General features: G+C 58.6%; 1 protein-coding gene across 1 annotated transcript in view; it reads left to right on the forward strand.

The window, feature by feature from the left end:
* The first annotated feature begins 1,594 nt into the window (after nt 1-1,594).
* MAMDC4 (MAM domain containing 4) overlaps nt 1,595-14,830 on the forward strand; it is a 41,210-nt gene continuing 27,974 nt past the window's right edge. The window contains exons 1-5 of the mRNA XM_039506977.1: nt 1,595-1,625; nt 2,498-2,598; nt 3,402-3,563; nt 8,116-8,206; nt 12,170-12,325. Of these exons, the coding sequence (XP_039362911.1) occupies nt 1,595-1,625; nt 2,498-2,598; nt 3,402-3,563; nt 8,116-8,206; nt 12,170-12,325 (541 nt within the window). The remainder of the gene's footprint in view (nt 1,626-2,497; nt 2,599-3,401; nt 3,564-8,115; nt 8,207-12,169; nt 12,326-14,830) is intronic.

The following is a 14,830-nucleotide window of genomic DNA, read 5'->3' on the forward strand; positions in this document are numbered from 1 at the left end:
CCAAATTTCCTGTTACTGTTCTCCCTCCTCACTGAGCAGTGGGCCTACCCTGTCCTTGGTTTTCCTCTTGCTTCTAATGTACTGATAAAAAGTCTTCCTGTTTCCCTTTATTCCTGTCGCTAGTTTGAGCTCATTTTGTGCCTTTGCCTTTCTAATCTTGCCCCAACATTCCTGTGTTTGCCTATATTCATCCTTTGTAATCTGACCAAGTTTCCATTTTTTATATGGCTCCTTTTTATTTTTTAGATCATGCAAGATCTCCTAGTTAAGCCAAGCTGGTCTTTTGCCACATTTTCTCTCTCTCCTACCCAGCGCAATAGCTTGCTTTTGGGCCCTTAATAGTGTCCCTTTGAAAAACTGCCAACTCTCCTCAGTTGTTTTTCTCCTCAGTCTTGATTCCCATGGGACCTTACCTATCAGCTCTCTGAGCTTACCAAAATCCGCCTTCCTGAAATCCATTGTCTCTATTTTGCTGTACTCCCTTCTACCCTTCCTTAGAATTGTGAACTCTGATTTCAGGATACTTTCACCCAAGCTGCCTTCTACTTGCAAATTCTCAACAAGTTCTTCCCTATTTGTTAAAATCAAGTCTAGAACAGCTTCCCACCTAGTAGCTTTTTCAACCTTCTGAAATAAAAAGTTGTCTGCAATGCAGTCCAAGAACTTATTGGATAGTCTGTGCCCCGCTGTGTTATTTTCCCAACATATATCTGGATAGTTGAAGTCCCCCATCACCACCAAATCTTGGGCTTTGGATGATTTTGTTAGTTGTTTAAAAAAAGCCTCATCCACCTCTTCAGGTGGCCTGTAGTAGACCCCTACCACGACATCACTCTTGTTTTTTACCTCTTTTAGGCTAACCCAGGGACTCTCAACTCTCCCGTCTCCTATGTCCATCTCCACCTCAGTCCAAGTGTGTACATTTTTAATATACAAGGCAACACCTCCTCCCTTTTTCCCCGGTCTGTTTCAAACAGGGTCTTTGTTCCAGGGGTAGATGATGGCAGCAGAGGTCCCCAAGTTAAAGCAGCTCTCAGGCCTTTATGCAAGCAAAATCTTACCAGATCTTTGTCTTCCTTCCTGTCGTCAAGCCGCTTTGCGTATTGCTGGGGAGTGTCTTCCATGCCCACTGGGGCATGTGCTAGCGAAACACCAACCAGCAGGTCACCATGGGAACCGGCTTGTGCAGGGAAGGTCACAAAATTAGAAACCAAATGTGCAAGTACATGGAGGGGGCCCTAGTCTGCAAAGGTTTCTGCTGTTCGAGGTGGGGGCACTGGAGAAGCTGGGGCCTCGCTCCAGGTGGCAGTTTTCTCTCCATAGTATTTGCCTCTCTTCATCCTTCTTGCTGGGGACTCTTTCCGGGGGGTGGAGTTACTGGACGGGTCTAACTAGCTCGCCTGGAGCGCTAGTCATCAGGCGATCTCAGCTCCGGAGGGGGCGGGGGGGGGCGCTGTCATTATCCCCATTCTACAGCTCGGGAAGCTGAGCCACAGAGCAGGGACGTTACTTTCCCATGGTCCCCCTAGAGCCCACATCCCATTCCAGTGCTCTGGCCAGTAGGCCACACTGCCCCCCCCCCAGCAGGTAGAGCATGGTGCATCCCAGTAACACAGGGGGCCTGGGTATAAAGCCAGCCAGGGGGCTGTATTAACGTGTGCTCAGGGTTGCCAACTGTCCCTGCCTGCCCTGGCCCCCCGCCGCTCCCAGAAGCGGCCAGCACGTCCCTGGGGCTTCTGGAGGGTGGGCGAGGGGGTCTCTGCGTGCTGCCCCCGCCCCTTGCACCAACTTTGCAGCTCCCATTGGCCAGAAACTATGGCCAGTGGGAACTGTGGGGGGCACAGGGATGTGTTGGCCACTTCTGGGAGCAGTGCATGGAGGGGGCAGCGTGTGGAGCCCCTGGGCCCTGCTTACCTCGTCGGCAGCGCAGCGAGGCTAAGGCAGTTCCCAGCCAATGGGAGCTGCAGAGTCGGCACTCGGGGTGCGGGCAGTGCACAGAGATCCCTGCCCTCCCCCCACCAGGGTCCACAGGGACGTGCTGGCCACTTCCAGGAGCCTGCCTTAGTCCCACTGCGCCACCGACTGGGAGCCGCCTAAGGTGAGTGCCACTCCTCACCCCCTCCCACACCCCAGCCCCCTGCCGCATCCCAGAGCCCCCTCCTGCACCCAAACTCCCTACCAGAGCCTGCACCCCACACTCACTCCCACCCCCCTGCCCCAGCCCAGAGTCCCCTCCTGCACCCAAACTCCTGCCCAGGAACAGCCAGGAGGCCCCTCCCACACTCTGAACCCCTCGGCCCCAACCCAGAGCCCACAGCCCAACCCTCTGCCCCAGCCCACTGAAAGTGAGTGAGGGTGGGGGACAGCGAGCAAGGGAGGGAGCGGGGATGGAATGAGCAGGGTGGGGCCTTGGAGAAGGGGCAGGGCAGGGGGTAGGGGGCAGGGCGGGGGTGGTTACACAGTTGGCAACCCAGCGTGTGCTGCTGATCTCCCGTAGGCTTTTTCCTCTACGTCAGTACCGGCCCACAGGACCGGCGCAGCGGTGCAGCCAGACTCGTTAGTCCAACTTTCCAAGCAACCACAACCAGCTGCTGCTCTGTAAGTTGCCCTGGGCTACATGGCTGCCAGCCTCCTCTTGGCTTTGCCTGGACAGGGAAGGACGGCTGACATCTTGGGGGTGGCTCCTATGCAGTGTCTAGGGGCTGCAGGCAGGGCCCCTCTTCACCCACCCACACCTCACCCTCGGGAGGCTGCTGCTGGCGAGAGCCCTCAAGGCTTGCTGGAAACCACTGAACTCTGCAGGTGCCACTGGGCTCTGTCTTGGGTGTTTGCCGGACAGCTGGTGCTCAGCTCCTGGCAGCTCCCAGCTCAGCAGCAGAGGGAAGGGCTGTGGATGAGCCGCATGAGGTGGGGATTTTATGGGAGCCTCAGCAGATCATTAGGCTTGAAATTCCCAAGCTCTGGATTTTATTGAGTCAAAGAGAGCCCTGGGCACCACCCCACTGGGCGGGAGGGACACTGACCTCCTCGCCAGCCAGTCAGGATTCTCCAGCGCTAGGCACGTTCAGGAAGTTTGGGTGCTGATCGGCTGGTGAGGGTCGTGCTGTCGGCTGAACAGCATCTCCTGGGATCTTTGGGTGAGGAGAGCATGGCCCGGAGCCAGGCAGAGCCAGGCAGAGCCGCAGGGCACACTCCAGCCAGCACCTGGGGCTCTTCTGCAGCTGCCCTGCCCTCCTCATGCTGCCTCTGCTTTGGGCTGGATGGCAGTGCCAAGGCCGTGCTGGAGCCCGGGGCCTCCTTCCTGGCTGGCTGCTCCTGGGCACGCAGGGATTGAGCCTGGCCCTGAGTAGCGGGTTGGCAGAGTGAGGCGCTTATTGTCTGTGTGCTCGTTCCGGGTCCAGCTCGTGTTCTACTCCCACCTCTACGACTCGGCCACCAGCAGCCTCAACATCTACTACAAACCCAGCTCCGGCGTCATGCAGCTCGTGCGCACCAGGGACGGGGACCTGGGGGATTACTGGTTCAGGGAGAAGGTGGACTTCAATGTGACCGAGAGCTTCCAGGTGAGCAGCAAACCCTTCCTGTGCCCCCGGGGGCTGGGCCAGCACAGGGTGCCAGGTCCAGCTCTTGCCATGGAGCGGCAAGGCAATGTGGGTTTTAAGCCAGGGCCCAGTAGAGCCATGACCATGGCACAAAGCCGCCCCCTGAGAAGGGGCAAAGGGGAGAATGGGCATGAGCGGCTGCATCCCCTCGGAGCCGCTAGAGGGCTCCATCCCAGGAAGGGTTGGGGCAGCATGGGGCATGTCCCTGCCCAGGAGATACCTTTCTTGGGGGTCACAGAGGCCTTCAGGCTCCAAGGATGCCAATTCAGCCCCGTTCCCAGCCTGACCCTGCATCCCCACGACCTCATTCCCCATCAGCGGCTGAAATCACGCTGTGCCCGTGCCTCAGGGAGCCAGGTCTTGGCCAGCCCTGCCCCAGTGCAGGGGGCACAGGACATGGGGAGAGCTCCCACGCCACACAGCCACGGACGGGACAAAGGTCCCCTGTTGTGCCTCGCACACCCTAGCCGGGACGGCGGATTAAAGAGCTGGACCAGAACTAAGAATTGGTGCTGACGCTGAGCTTCCCTAGGGGAATGAATTACCCCCAGTATATTGACCACCTCACACACCCTCTACCCCCTATACACTGACCCCCTCCGTATGTATACACTGACCCACCATCGCACAGCCTAAACACTGACCCCTCCATACCCCACACACTGACCCACCATCGCACAGCCTAAACACTGACCCCCTCCATACCCCACACACTGACCCACCATTGCACAGCCTAAACACTGACCCCTCCATACCCCACACACTGACCCACCATCGCACAGCCTAAACACTGACCCCCTCCATACCCTACACACTGACCCACCATCACACAGCCTAAACACTGACCCCTCCATACCCTACACACTGACCCACCATCGCACAGCCTAAACACTGACCCCTCCATACCCTACACACTGACCCACCCGCATCGCACAGCCTAAACACTGACCCCTCCATACCCTACACACTGACCCACCATCGCACAGCCTAAACACTGACCCGTCCCCTACACACTGACCCACCATCGCACAGCCTAAACACTGACCCCCTACCCTACACACTGACCCACCATCGCACAGCCTAAACACTGACCCCTCCCTACCCTACACACTGACCCACCATCGCACAGCCTAAACACTGACCCCTCCCTACCTTACACACTGACCCACCATCACACAGCCTAAACACTGACCCTCCCTACCCTACACACTGATCCACCATCGCACAGCCTAAACACTTAACCCCTCCAGACCCTACACACTGACCCACCATCACACAGCCTAAACACTGACCCTCCCTACCCTACACACTGACCCACCATCGCACAGCCTAAACACTGACCCTCCCTACCCTACAAACTTACACACCATAGCACAGCATAAACACTGACCCCCTCCCTACCCTACACACTGATCCACCATCACACAGCCTAAACACTGACCCCTCCATACCCTACACACTGACCCACCATCGCACAGCCTAAACACTGACCCTCCCTACCCTACACACTGACCCACCATCACACAGCCTAAACACTGACCCCCCTCCGGACCCTACACACTGACCCCCCCACCCACAGCCTAAACACTGACCCCTCCGTACCCTACACACAGACCCACCATCGCACAGCCTAAACACTGACCCTCCGCACCTACACACTGACCCACCATCGCACAGCCTAAACACTGACCCCTCCCTACCCTACACACTGACCCACCATCACACAGCCTAAACACTGACCCCTCCCTACCCTACACACTGACCCACCATCGCACAGCCTAAACACTGACCCCCTCCCTACCCTACACACTGACCCACCATCACACAGCCTAAACACTGACCCCTCCCTACCCTACACACTCACAAACCACCATCGCACAGCCTAAACACTGACCCCTCCCTACCCTACACACTGACCCACCATCACACAGCCTAAACACTGACCCCCTCCATACCCTACACACTGACCCACCATCACACAGCCTAAACACTGACCCCTCCATACCCTACACACTGACCCACCATCGCACAGCCTAAACACTGACCCCTCCCTACCCTACACACTGACCCACCATCACACAGCCTAAACACTGACCCCTCCCTACCCTACACACTGACCCACCATCGCACAGCCTAAACACTGACCCCTCCCTACCCTACACACTCACAAACCACCATCGCACAGCCTAAACACTGACCCCCTCCATACCCTACACACTGACCCACCCTCACACAGCCTAAACACTGACCCCTCCCTACCCTACACACTGACCCACCATCGCACAGCCTAAACACTGACCCCTCCCTACCCTACAAACTGACCCACCATCGCACAGCCTAAACACTGACCCATCCCTACCCTACACACTGACCCACCATCGCACAGCCTAAACACTGACCCCCTCCATACCCTACACACTGACCCACCCTCACACAGCCTAAACACTGAACCATCCCTACCCTACACACTGACCCACCATCGCACAGCCTAAACACTGACCCCTCCCTACCCTACACACTGACCCACCATCGCACAGCCTAAACACTGACCCCTCCATACCCTACACACTGACCCACCATCGCACAGCCTAAACACTGACCCCTCCATACCCTACACACTGACCCACCCGCATCGCACAGCCTAAACACTGACCCCTCCATACCCTACACACTGACCCACCATCGCACAGCCTAAACACTGACCCCTCCCTACCCTACACACTGACCCACCATCGCACAGCCTAAACACTGACCCCTCCCTACCCTACACACTGACCCACCATCGCACAGCCTAAACACTGACCCCTCCCTGCCCTACACACTGACCCACCATCGCACAGCCTAAACACTGACCCCCTCCCTACCCTACACACTGACCCACCATCGCACAGCCTAAACACTGACCCCTCCCTACCCTACACACTGACCCACCATCGCACAGCCTAAACACTGACCCCTCCCTACCCTACACACTGACCCATCCGCATTGCACAGCCTAAACACTGACCCCTCCCTACCCTACACACTGACCCACCATCGCACAGCCTAAACACTGACCCCTCCATACCCTACACACTGACCCACCATCGCACAGCCTAAACACTGACCCCTCCCTACCCTACACACTGACCCACCATCGCACAGCCTAAACACTGACCCCCTCCCTACCCTACACACTGACCCACCATCGCACAGCCTAAACACTGACCCCTCCGTACCCTACACACTGACCCACCATCACACAGCCTAAACACTGACCCCCTCCCTACCCTACACACTGACCCACCATCGCACAGCCTAAACACTGACCCCTCCCTACCCTACACACTGACCCACCATCGCACAGCCTAAACACTGACCCCTCCCTACCCTACACACTGACCCACCATCGCACAGCCTAAACACTGACCCCTCCCTACCCTACACACTGACCCACCATCGCACAGCCTAAACACTGACCCCCTCCCTGCCCTACACACTGACCCACCATCGCACAGCCTAAACACTGACCCCTCCCTACCCTACACACTGACCCACCATCGCACAGCCTAAACACTGACCCTTCCCTACCCTACACACTGACCCACCATCGCACAGCCTAAACACTGACCCCCTCCCTACCCTACACACTGACCCACCCGCATCGCACAGCCTAAACACTGACCCCTCCCTACCCTACACACTGACCCACCATCGCACAGCCTAAACACTGACCCCTCCATACCCTACACACTGACCCACCATCGCACAGCCTAAACACTGACCCCTCCATACCCTACACACTGACCCACCATCGCACAGCCTAAACACTGACCCCTCCCAACCAAACAGACTGACCCACCAACGACCAGCCTAAACACTGACCCTCCCTACCCTACACACTGCCCCACCATCGCACAGCCTAAACACTGACCCTCCCTGCCCTACACACTGACCCACCATCGCACAGCCTAAACACTGACCCCTCCCTACCCTACACACTGACCCACCATCGCACAGCCTAAACACTGACCCCTCCCTGCCCTACACACTGACCCACCATCGCACAGCCTAAACACTGACCCCTCCCTACCCTACACACTGACCCACCATCGCACAGCCTAAACACTTACTCACCATCATCACACAGCGTAAACAGTGCCCCACCTCCATACCCTATGCACTGAACTACCATCGCATACACATTCAATGCACAGACACCCTCCCTCCCAGTATGTCCTCCCCCCGACACACATGCCCTGAAACCATCTCCATCTAAGCCAAGGTTCCCCTGGGAAACAAATCACGTCAGTATCGGTCTTGCATCACAACACATCATTTGCTTTCAAATTGCCTATTAGATGATGGCCCCTCCATCCTCTGTCTCACAGCCTCCTGCAGTGCCGGGCAGACACTCCTGGCTGGGACTCTGTGGGGCGGGGCCCATTCCTGTGTGACATCTGGGGTGTCCTGCATGGGGAGCAGGTGCTAGCCTGTTCCCTTGTGTTACCTGCAGCTCGTTCTGTCCCTGCAGATCATTCTTGAGGGCGTGATCGGAACAGGACCCAAAGGCAGCATGGCCCTGGATGACCTGGTTCTCTCTCCAGGCTGTGTCCAGGTTGCAGGTGAGCAGCCAGACAGGTCCCTTTGCTCACTCTTTGCCAGCTGCTGGACTGGACTTTTAACCCTTAACTCCCTCTCCATTGGACTAATGGGCAGGGCAAGGTTAGTCCTGTCGCTGATGGCAGCTTCTTCAGGTCAACCTCAGAGCTGTGAGGTCATCCACTCCTGACTCCCGCACAGCATGGCTTAATATCTCTCTGTCTCTCTCTCCAGCTAGCTGTCTGTCTGCCCCATATACCCCCTCTAGCTATAGCCCCAGGCAGAGGCAGATTAAGATTTCCTGGGGCCCTGGGCCAGAGTATTCTATGTAGTCATAGAATCATAGAATACCAGGGTTGGAAGGTCATCTAGTCCAACCCCCTGCTCAAAGCAGGACCAATCCCCAATATAGTCCCTCCCCACTCCATCCACTTGCAGCCCTGCCCCTTCTGCCCGAGGCCCCACCCAGAGCCCCACCTGTTTCTGCTCCTTCCCCAGGGGGCAAGGAGTCCGGGAGGGCTGGCTGTATTTTAAAGAAGCCTTATTGAGGGCGCAGGAACAAACCAACCCAAAGTGCAGAAAAAGTAGCAAATATGGCAGGCGACCAGCTTGGCTTAACAGTGAAATCTTCGGTGAGCTTAAACTAAAAAAGGAAGCTTACAAAAAGTGGAAATTTGGACAGATGACTAGGGAGGAGTATAAAAATACTGCTCGAGCATGCAGGGGTGTAATCAGGAAGGCCAAGGCACAATTGGAGTTGCAGCTATCAAGGGATGTGAAGAGTAACAAGAAGGGTTTCTCCAGGTATGTTAGCAACAAGAAGAAGGTCAGGGAAAGTGTGAGACCCTTACTGAATGGGGGAGGCAACCTAGTGACAGATGATGTGGAAAAAGCTGAAGTACTCAATGCTTTTTTTGCCTCCATCTTCATAGACAAGTCAGCTCCCAGACTGCTGCACTGGGCAACACAATATGGGGAGAAGGTGAGCAGCCCTCTGTGGTAAAAGAACAGGTTAAGGACTATTTAGAAAAGATGGACGTGCACAAGTCCATGGGCCGGATGCAATGCATCCAAGGGTGCTGAGGGAGCTGGTTGATGTGATTGCAGAGCCATTGGCCATTATCTTTGAAAACTTGTGGTGACTGGGGGAGGTCCTGGACAATTGGAAAAAGGCAAATATAGTGCCCATATGTAAAAAAGAGAAGAAAGAGAACCCAGGGAACTACAGACCAGTCAGCCTCACTTCAGTCCCTGGCAAAATCATGGAGCAGGTCCTCAAGGAATCCATTTTGAAGCACTTGGAGGAGAAGAAGGTGATCAGAAACAGTCAGCATGGATTCACCAAGGGCAAGTCATGCCTGACCAACCCGATTGCCTTCTATGATGAGATAACTGGCTCTGTGGATATGGGGAAAGCAGTGAATGTGATATACCTTGATTTTAGCAAAGCTTTTGATACGGTCTCCCACAGTATTCTTGCCAGCAAGTTAAAGAAGTATGGGCTGGATGAATGGACTATAAGGTGGATAGAAAACTGGCTAGATCATCGGGCTCAACAGGTAGTGATCAATGGCTCCATGTCTAGTTGGCTGCTGGTATCAAGCGGAGTGCCCCAAGGGTCGGTCCTGGGGCCGGTTTTGTTCAATATCTTCATTAATGATCTGGAGGATGGCGTGGACTGCACTCTCAGCAAGTTTGCAGATGACACTAAACTGGGAGGAGTGGTAGATACGCTGGAGGGTAGGGATACAATACAGAGGGACCTAGACAAATTTAGAGTCCAAAAGAAACCGGATGTGGTTCAACAAAGACAAGTGCAGAGTCCTGCACTTAGGAAGGAAGAATCCCATGCACTGCTACAGGCTGGGGACCAACTGGCTAAGCAGCAGTTCTGCAGAAAAGGACCTGGGGATTACAGTGGATGAGAAGCTGGATATGAGTTGACAGTGTGCCTTTGTTGCCAAGAAGGCCAACGGTATAATTATTAGTAGGAGCATTGCCAGCAGATTGAGGGAAGTGATTATTCCTGTCTATTTGGTACCGGTGAGGCCACATCTGGAGTATTGTGTCCAGTTCCCCCCCCCCCCGCACTACAGAAGGGATGTGAACAAATTGGAGAGAGTTCAGTGGAGGGCAACGAAAATGATTAGGGGGCTGGAGCACATGACTTACGAGGAGAGACTGAGAGAATTGGGATTATTTAGTCTGCAGAAGAGAAGAATGAGGGGGGATTTGATAGCTGCTTTCAACTACCTGAAAGGGGGTTCCAAAGAGGATGGAGCTAGGCTGTTCTCAGTGGTGGCAGATGACAGAACAAGGAGTAATGGTCTCAAGTTGCAGTGGGGAAGGTTTAGGTTGGATATTAGGAAAAACTTTTTCGCTAGGAGGGTGGTGAAGCACTGGAATGGGTTCCCTAGGGAGGTGGTGGAATCTCCTTCCTTAGAGGTTTTTAAGGTCAGGCTTGACAAATCCCTGGCTGGGATGATTTAGTTGGGGTTGGTCCTGCTTTGAGCAGGAGGCTGGAGTAGATGACCTCCTGAGATCTCTTCCAATCATGATATTCTATGATTTCACTGCCCCATTGCAACCCCACAACCCTTTTTGCACCTTTCTGTCCTCCCACGGCCCCAAGACTACAGAAGCTCTGTCCGTGCGCCATGGCCCCGGGGTGCCACAGGGAGTGAGAGCTCCTCCAGTCCCAGGGCCACAGTGGGGATCCAGGAGCTGGGGCTTCCCCCGCTGTGCCACACACTTCTGTGGGGGACCAGGGTCGGGGCATGGGGTCTTCTCCCGCCCAGGGGCTTCTGCCAGGGGCAGGGTTGAGGGCCTCTGGGGGGGACTGCCCCTGCCTGGGGGCTTCTGCTGTGGGGGGAGGGATAGCTCAATGGTTTGAGCATTGGCCTGCTCAACCCAGGGTTGTGAGTTCAATCCTTGAGGGGGCCATTTAGGGAACTGGGGTAAAAATGTCTGGGGATTGGTCCTGCTTTGAGCAGGGGGTTGGACTAGAGACCTCCTGAGGTCCCTTCCAACCCTGAGATTCTATGACAGGATTGGACTGGGGCTTGGGAGGGCCTTCCCCCATCCCACAGCTTCTGCCAGAGAAGCGGTTGGGGGTGCTGCTTCTGGGGAGTGGGGTTGGGGCAGGGGTCTTCTCCCACCCAGTGCTGCTGTGGCAGAGCGGGTCGGGGTGCGGGGGCTTTGCCTGCCCGGCAGCTGGGGCTCCAGGTTTCTGCTGCCCGGTGGCAGATTTTTTCTGGGAGCTCCCCAGGTGGCTGCGGCCCCTGGGCACAGTCCCCAGCCAAGTGACTAATCCACCACTGGCCCCATGTCCTCTCCCAGGCCCTGCCATGTTTATTCCCTCAGCCAACTTTGTTACAAACCAGGCAAGTGTCCCATTGACACACCCAGAAGCCAGGAAATCCCCACCCAGCCCTTGTGACCTACCCCTCCTGCCCCCTCTCCCCCAGCCCCTCCTCCTCCCACCGCTGCACATGGGAAGCCTTTACCGGTACAGCCACTCCCCGGCTACCCATGGTGCACCAGGCGAGGCTGGGGCGAGCTGGGATGGGGGCGGGACTGTGGGATGCGGTTCGGGGGGAAGCCTGGGGGCTGTGCTGGCAGGCACACGAGTCAAGCCGTGGTCCATGAGCCGCCTGTGGTCTGGGCTACACTGGCTGGTCACATGGTGCTGGCTCTTCCACGGCTCGCAGTGCGTGGCACAGGTGCCAGCAGTGTCGTGAGGGGAGGTGGGGCTGGGATGGGGAACAGGAGGGAGAGCCCAGGCCTCTCCCGGAGTGACCCACACGCTGAAGAGGCGAGAGCTTCCCCTCCGGTCTCCGCTCCCTGTAATGCTCCAGTGCGGCTTGTGCTGAGGAGCCATGGAGGGGCCTTCAGTGCTCCGGCTGGGTGTGCACTTGCAGGCAGTTAGCTGAGCACAGCCCCCGCCATAGTGCCCCCTGACCCGCTCTCGCTCTCGCCCTCTCCAGCCAGTCAGGTCATCACCCCCCGGCCTGCCTCCACTGACCCCACCACGCCCTGCGCCCCGCAGGAGTTCGCCTGCGACAATACGAAGTGCATCAGTGCAGAGCTGGCCTGCGACTTTACACAGACGTGTGACGACGGCTCCGACGAGACGTACTGTGGTAAAGGATCACGCAGGGGCTGGCCTGGGTGGGAGAACGCGCCATGGTGCAGTGATAATACCACGAGGCGCAGGTCTGAGAGCACCAGCGAGTGCGGCCAGATTGTGGGTAGAGGCTGGGCACACACACTGCCAACACCCCTGAGTCCTGTCCTGCCCCCCCGCTGCTATCCCAGCCCGGAGATCCTTGCACTCACCCCTCTGCCAACACCCCCCCCTCTTGTCCTGCCCCCCCGCTGCTATCCCAGCCCGGAGATCCTTGCACTCACCCCTCTGCCAACACCCCCCCCTCCTGTCCTGCCCCCCCGCTGCTATCCCAGCCCGGGGATCCCTGCACACACCCCTCTGCCAACACCCCCCACTCCTGTCCTGCCCCCCCTGCTGCTATCCCAGCCCTGGGATCCCTGCACTCACCCCTCTGCCAACGCCCACTCCTGTCCTGCCCCCCGCTGCTATCCCAGCCCTGGGATCCCTTCACTCCACCCTCTGCCAACGCCCCACTCCTGACCTGCCCCGCTGCTATCCCAGCCCGGGATCCCTGCACTCACCCCTCTGCCAACGCCCCACTCCTGACCTGCCTCCCCGCTGCTATCCCAGCCCGGGGATCCCTGCACTCACCCCTCTGCCAACCCCCCCCACTCCTGTCCTGCCCCCCCGCTGCTATCCCAGCCCTGGGATCCCTGCACTCACCCCTCTGCCAACGCCCCTCCTCCTGTCCTGCCCCCCCGCTGCTATCCCAGCCCGGGATCCCTGCACACCCTCTGCCAACACCCCCACTCCTGTCCTGCCCCCTGCTGCTATCCCAGCCCGGGATCCCTGCACACACCCTCTGCCAACACCCCCACTCCTGTCCTGCCTCCCCGCTGCTATCCCAGCCCGGGGATCCCTGCACTCACCCCTCTGCCAACGCCTCCTCCTGTCCTGCCCCGCTGCTATCCCAGCCCGGGATCCCTGCACACACCCTCTGCCAACGCCCCCACTCCTGTCCTGCCCCTGCTGCTATCCCAGCCCTGGGATCCCTGCACTCACCCTCTGCCAACGCCCACTCCTGACCTGCCCCCGCTGCTATCCCAGCCCGGGATCCCTGCACTCACCCCTCTGCCAACACCCCACTCCTGACCTGCCCCCACTGCTATCCCAGCCCGGGGATCCCTGCACTCACCCCTCTGCCAACACCCCCCACTCCTGTCCTGCCCCCGCTGCTATCCCAGCCCGGGGATCCGTGCACTCACCCCTCTGCCAACACCCCCCACTCCTGTCCTGCCTCCCCGCTGCTATCCCAGCCCTGGGATCCGTGCACTCACCCCTCTGCCAACGCCCCCCACTCCTGTCCTGCCGCCCGCTGCTATCCCAGCCCTGGGATCCCTGCACTCACCCCTCTGCCAACCCCCCACTCCTGACCTGCCCCGCTGCTATCCCAGCCCGGGGATCCGTGCAATCACCCCTCTGCCAACACCCCCCACTCCTGACCTGCCCCCGCTGCTATCCCAGCCCGGGATCCCTGCACACCCCTCTGCCAACACCCCCACTCCTGTCCTGCCCCCGCTGCTATCCCAGCCCGGGGATCCCTGCACTCACCCCTCTGCCAACACCCCACTCCTGTCCTGCCATCCCCCTGCTATCCCAGCCCGGGGATCCCTGCACTCACCCCTCTGCCAACACCCCCCACTCCTGTCCTACCGCCCGGCTGCTATCCCAACCCTGGGATCCCTGCACTCACCCCTCTGCCAACGCCCCCCACTCCTGTCCTGCCCCCCCGCTGCTATCCCAGCCCTGGGATCCCTGCACGCACCCTCTGCCAACGCCCCACTCCTGTCCTGCCGCCCGCTGCTATCCCAGCCCTGGGATCCTGCACTCACCCCTCTGCCAACACCCCCACTCCTGACCTGCCCCCGCTGCTATCCCAGCCCGGGATCCCTGCACTCACCCTCTGCCAACATCCCACAGTCCTGTCCTGCCACCCCACTGCTATCCCAGCCCGGGGATCCCTGCACTCACCCCTCTGCCCCGGCCCCCCACGCCTGACCTGCCCCCCCGCTGCTATCCCAGCCCGGGGATCCCTGCACTCACCCCTCTGCCAACGCCCCTGAGTCCTGTCCTGCCCCCCCGCTGCTATCCCAGCCCGGGGATCCGTGCACGCACCCCGCTGCCAACGCCCCGCACTCCTGTCCTGCCCCCCAGCTGCTATCCCAGCCCGGGGATCCCTGCACTCACCCCTCTGCCAACGCCCCCCACTCCTGTCCTGCCCCCCCTGCTGCTATCCCAGCCCTGGGATCCCTGCACTCACCCCTCTGCCAACACCCCCCACTCCTGTCCTGCCTCCCCGCTGCTATCCCAGCCCTGGGATCCCTGCACTCACCCTCTGCCAACGCCCCCACCCCTGCCCTGCTCCCCCGCTGCTAGCCCAGCCCTGGGATCCCTGCACTCACCCCTCTGCCAACCCCCCCCACTCCTGTCCTGCTCCCCCGCTGCTATCCCAGCCCTGGGATCCCTGCACTCACCCCTC

Source organism: Mauremys reevesii, linkage group 19, assembly GCF_016161935.1.
Source record: "Mauremys reevesii isolate NIE-2019 linkage group 19, ASM1616193v1, whole genome shotgun sequence".
Lineage (NCBI taxonomy): Eukaryota > Metazoa > Chordata > Testudines > Geoemydidae > Mauremys > Mauremys reevesii.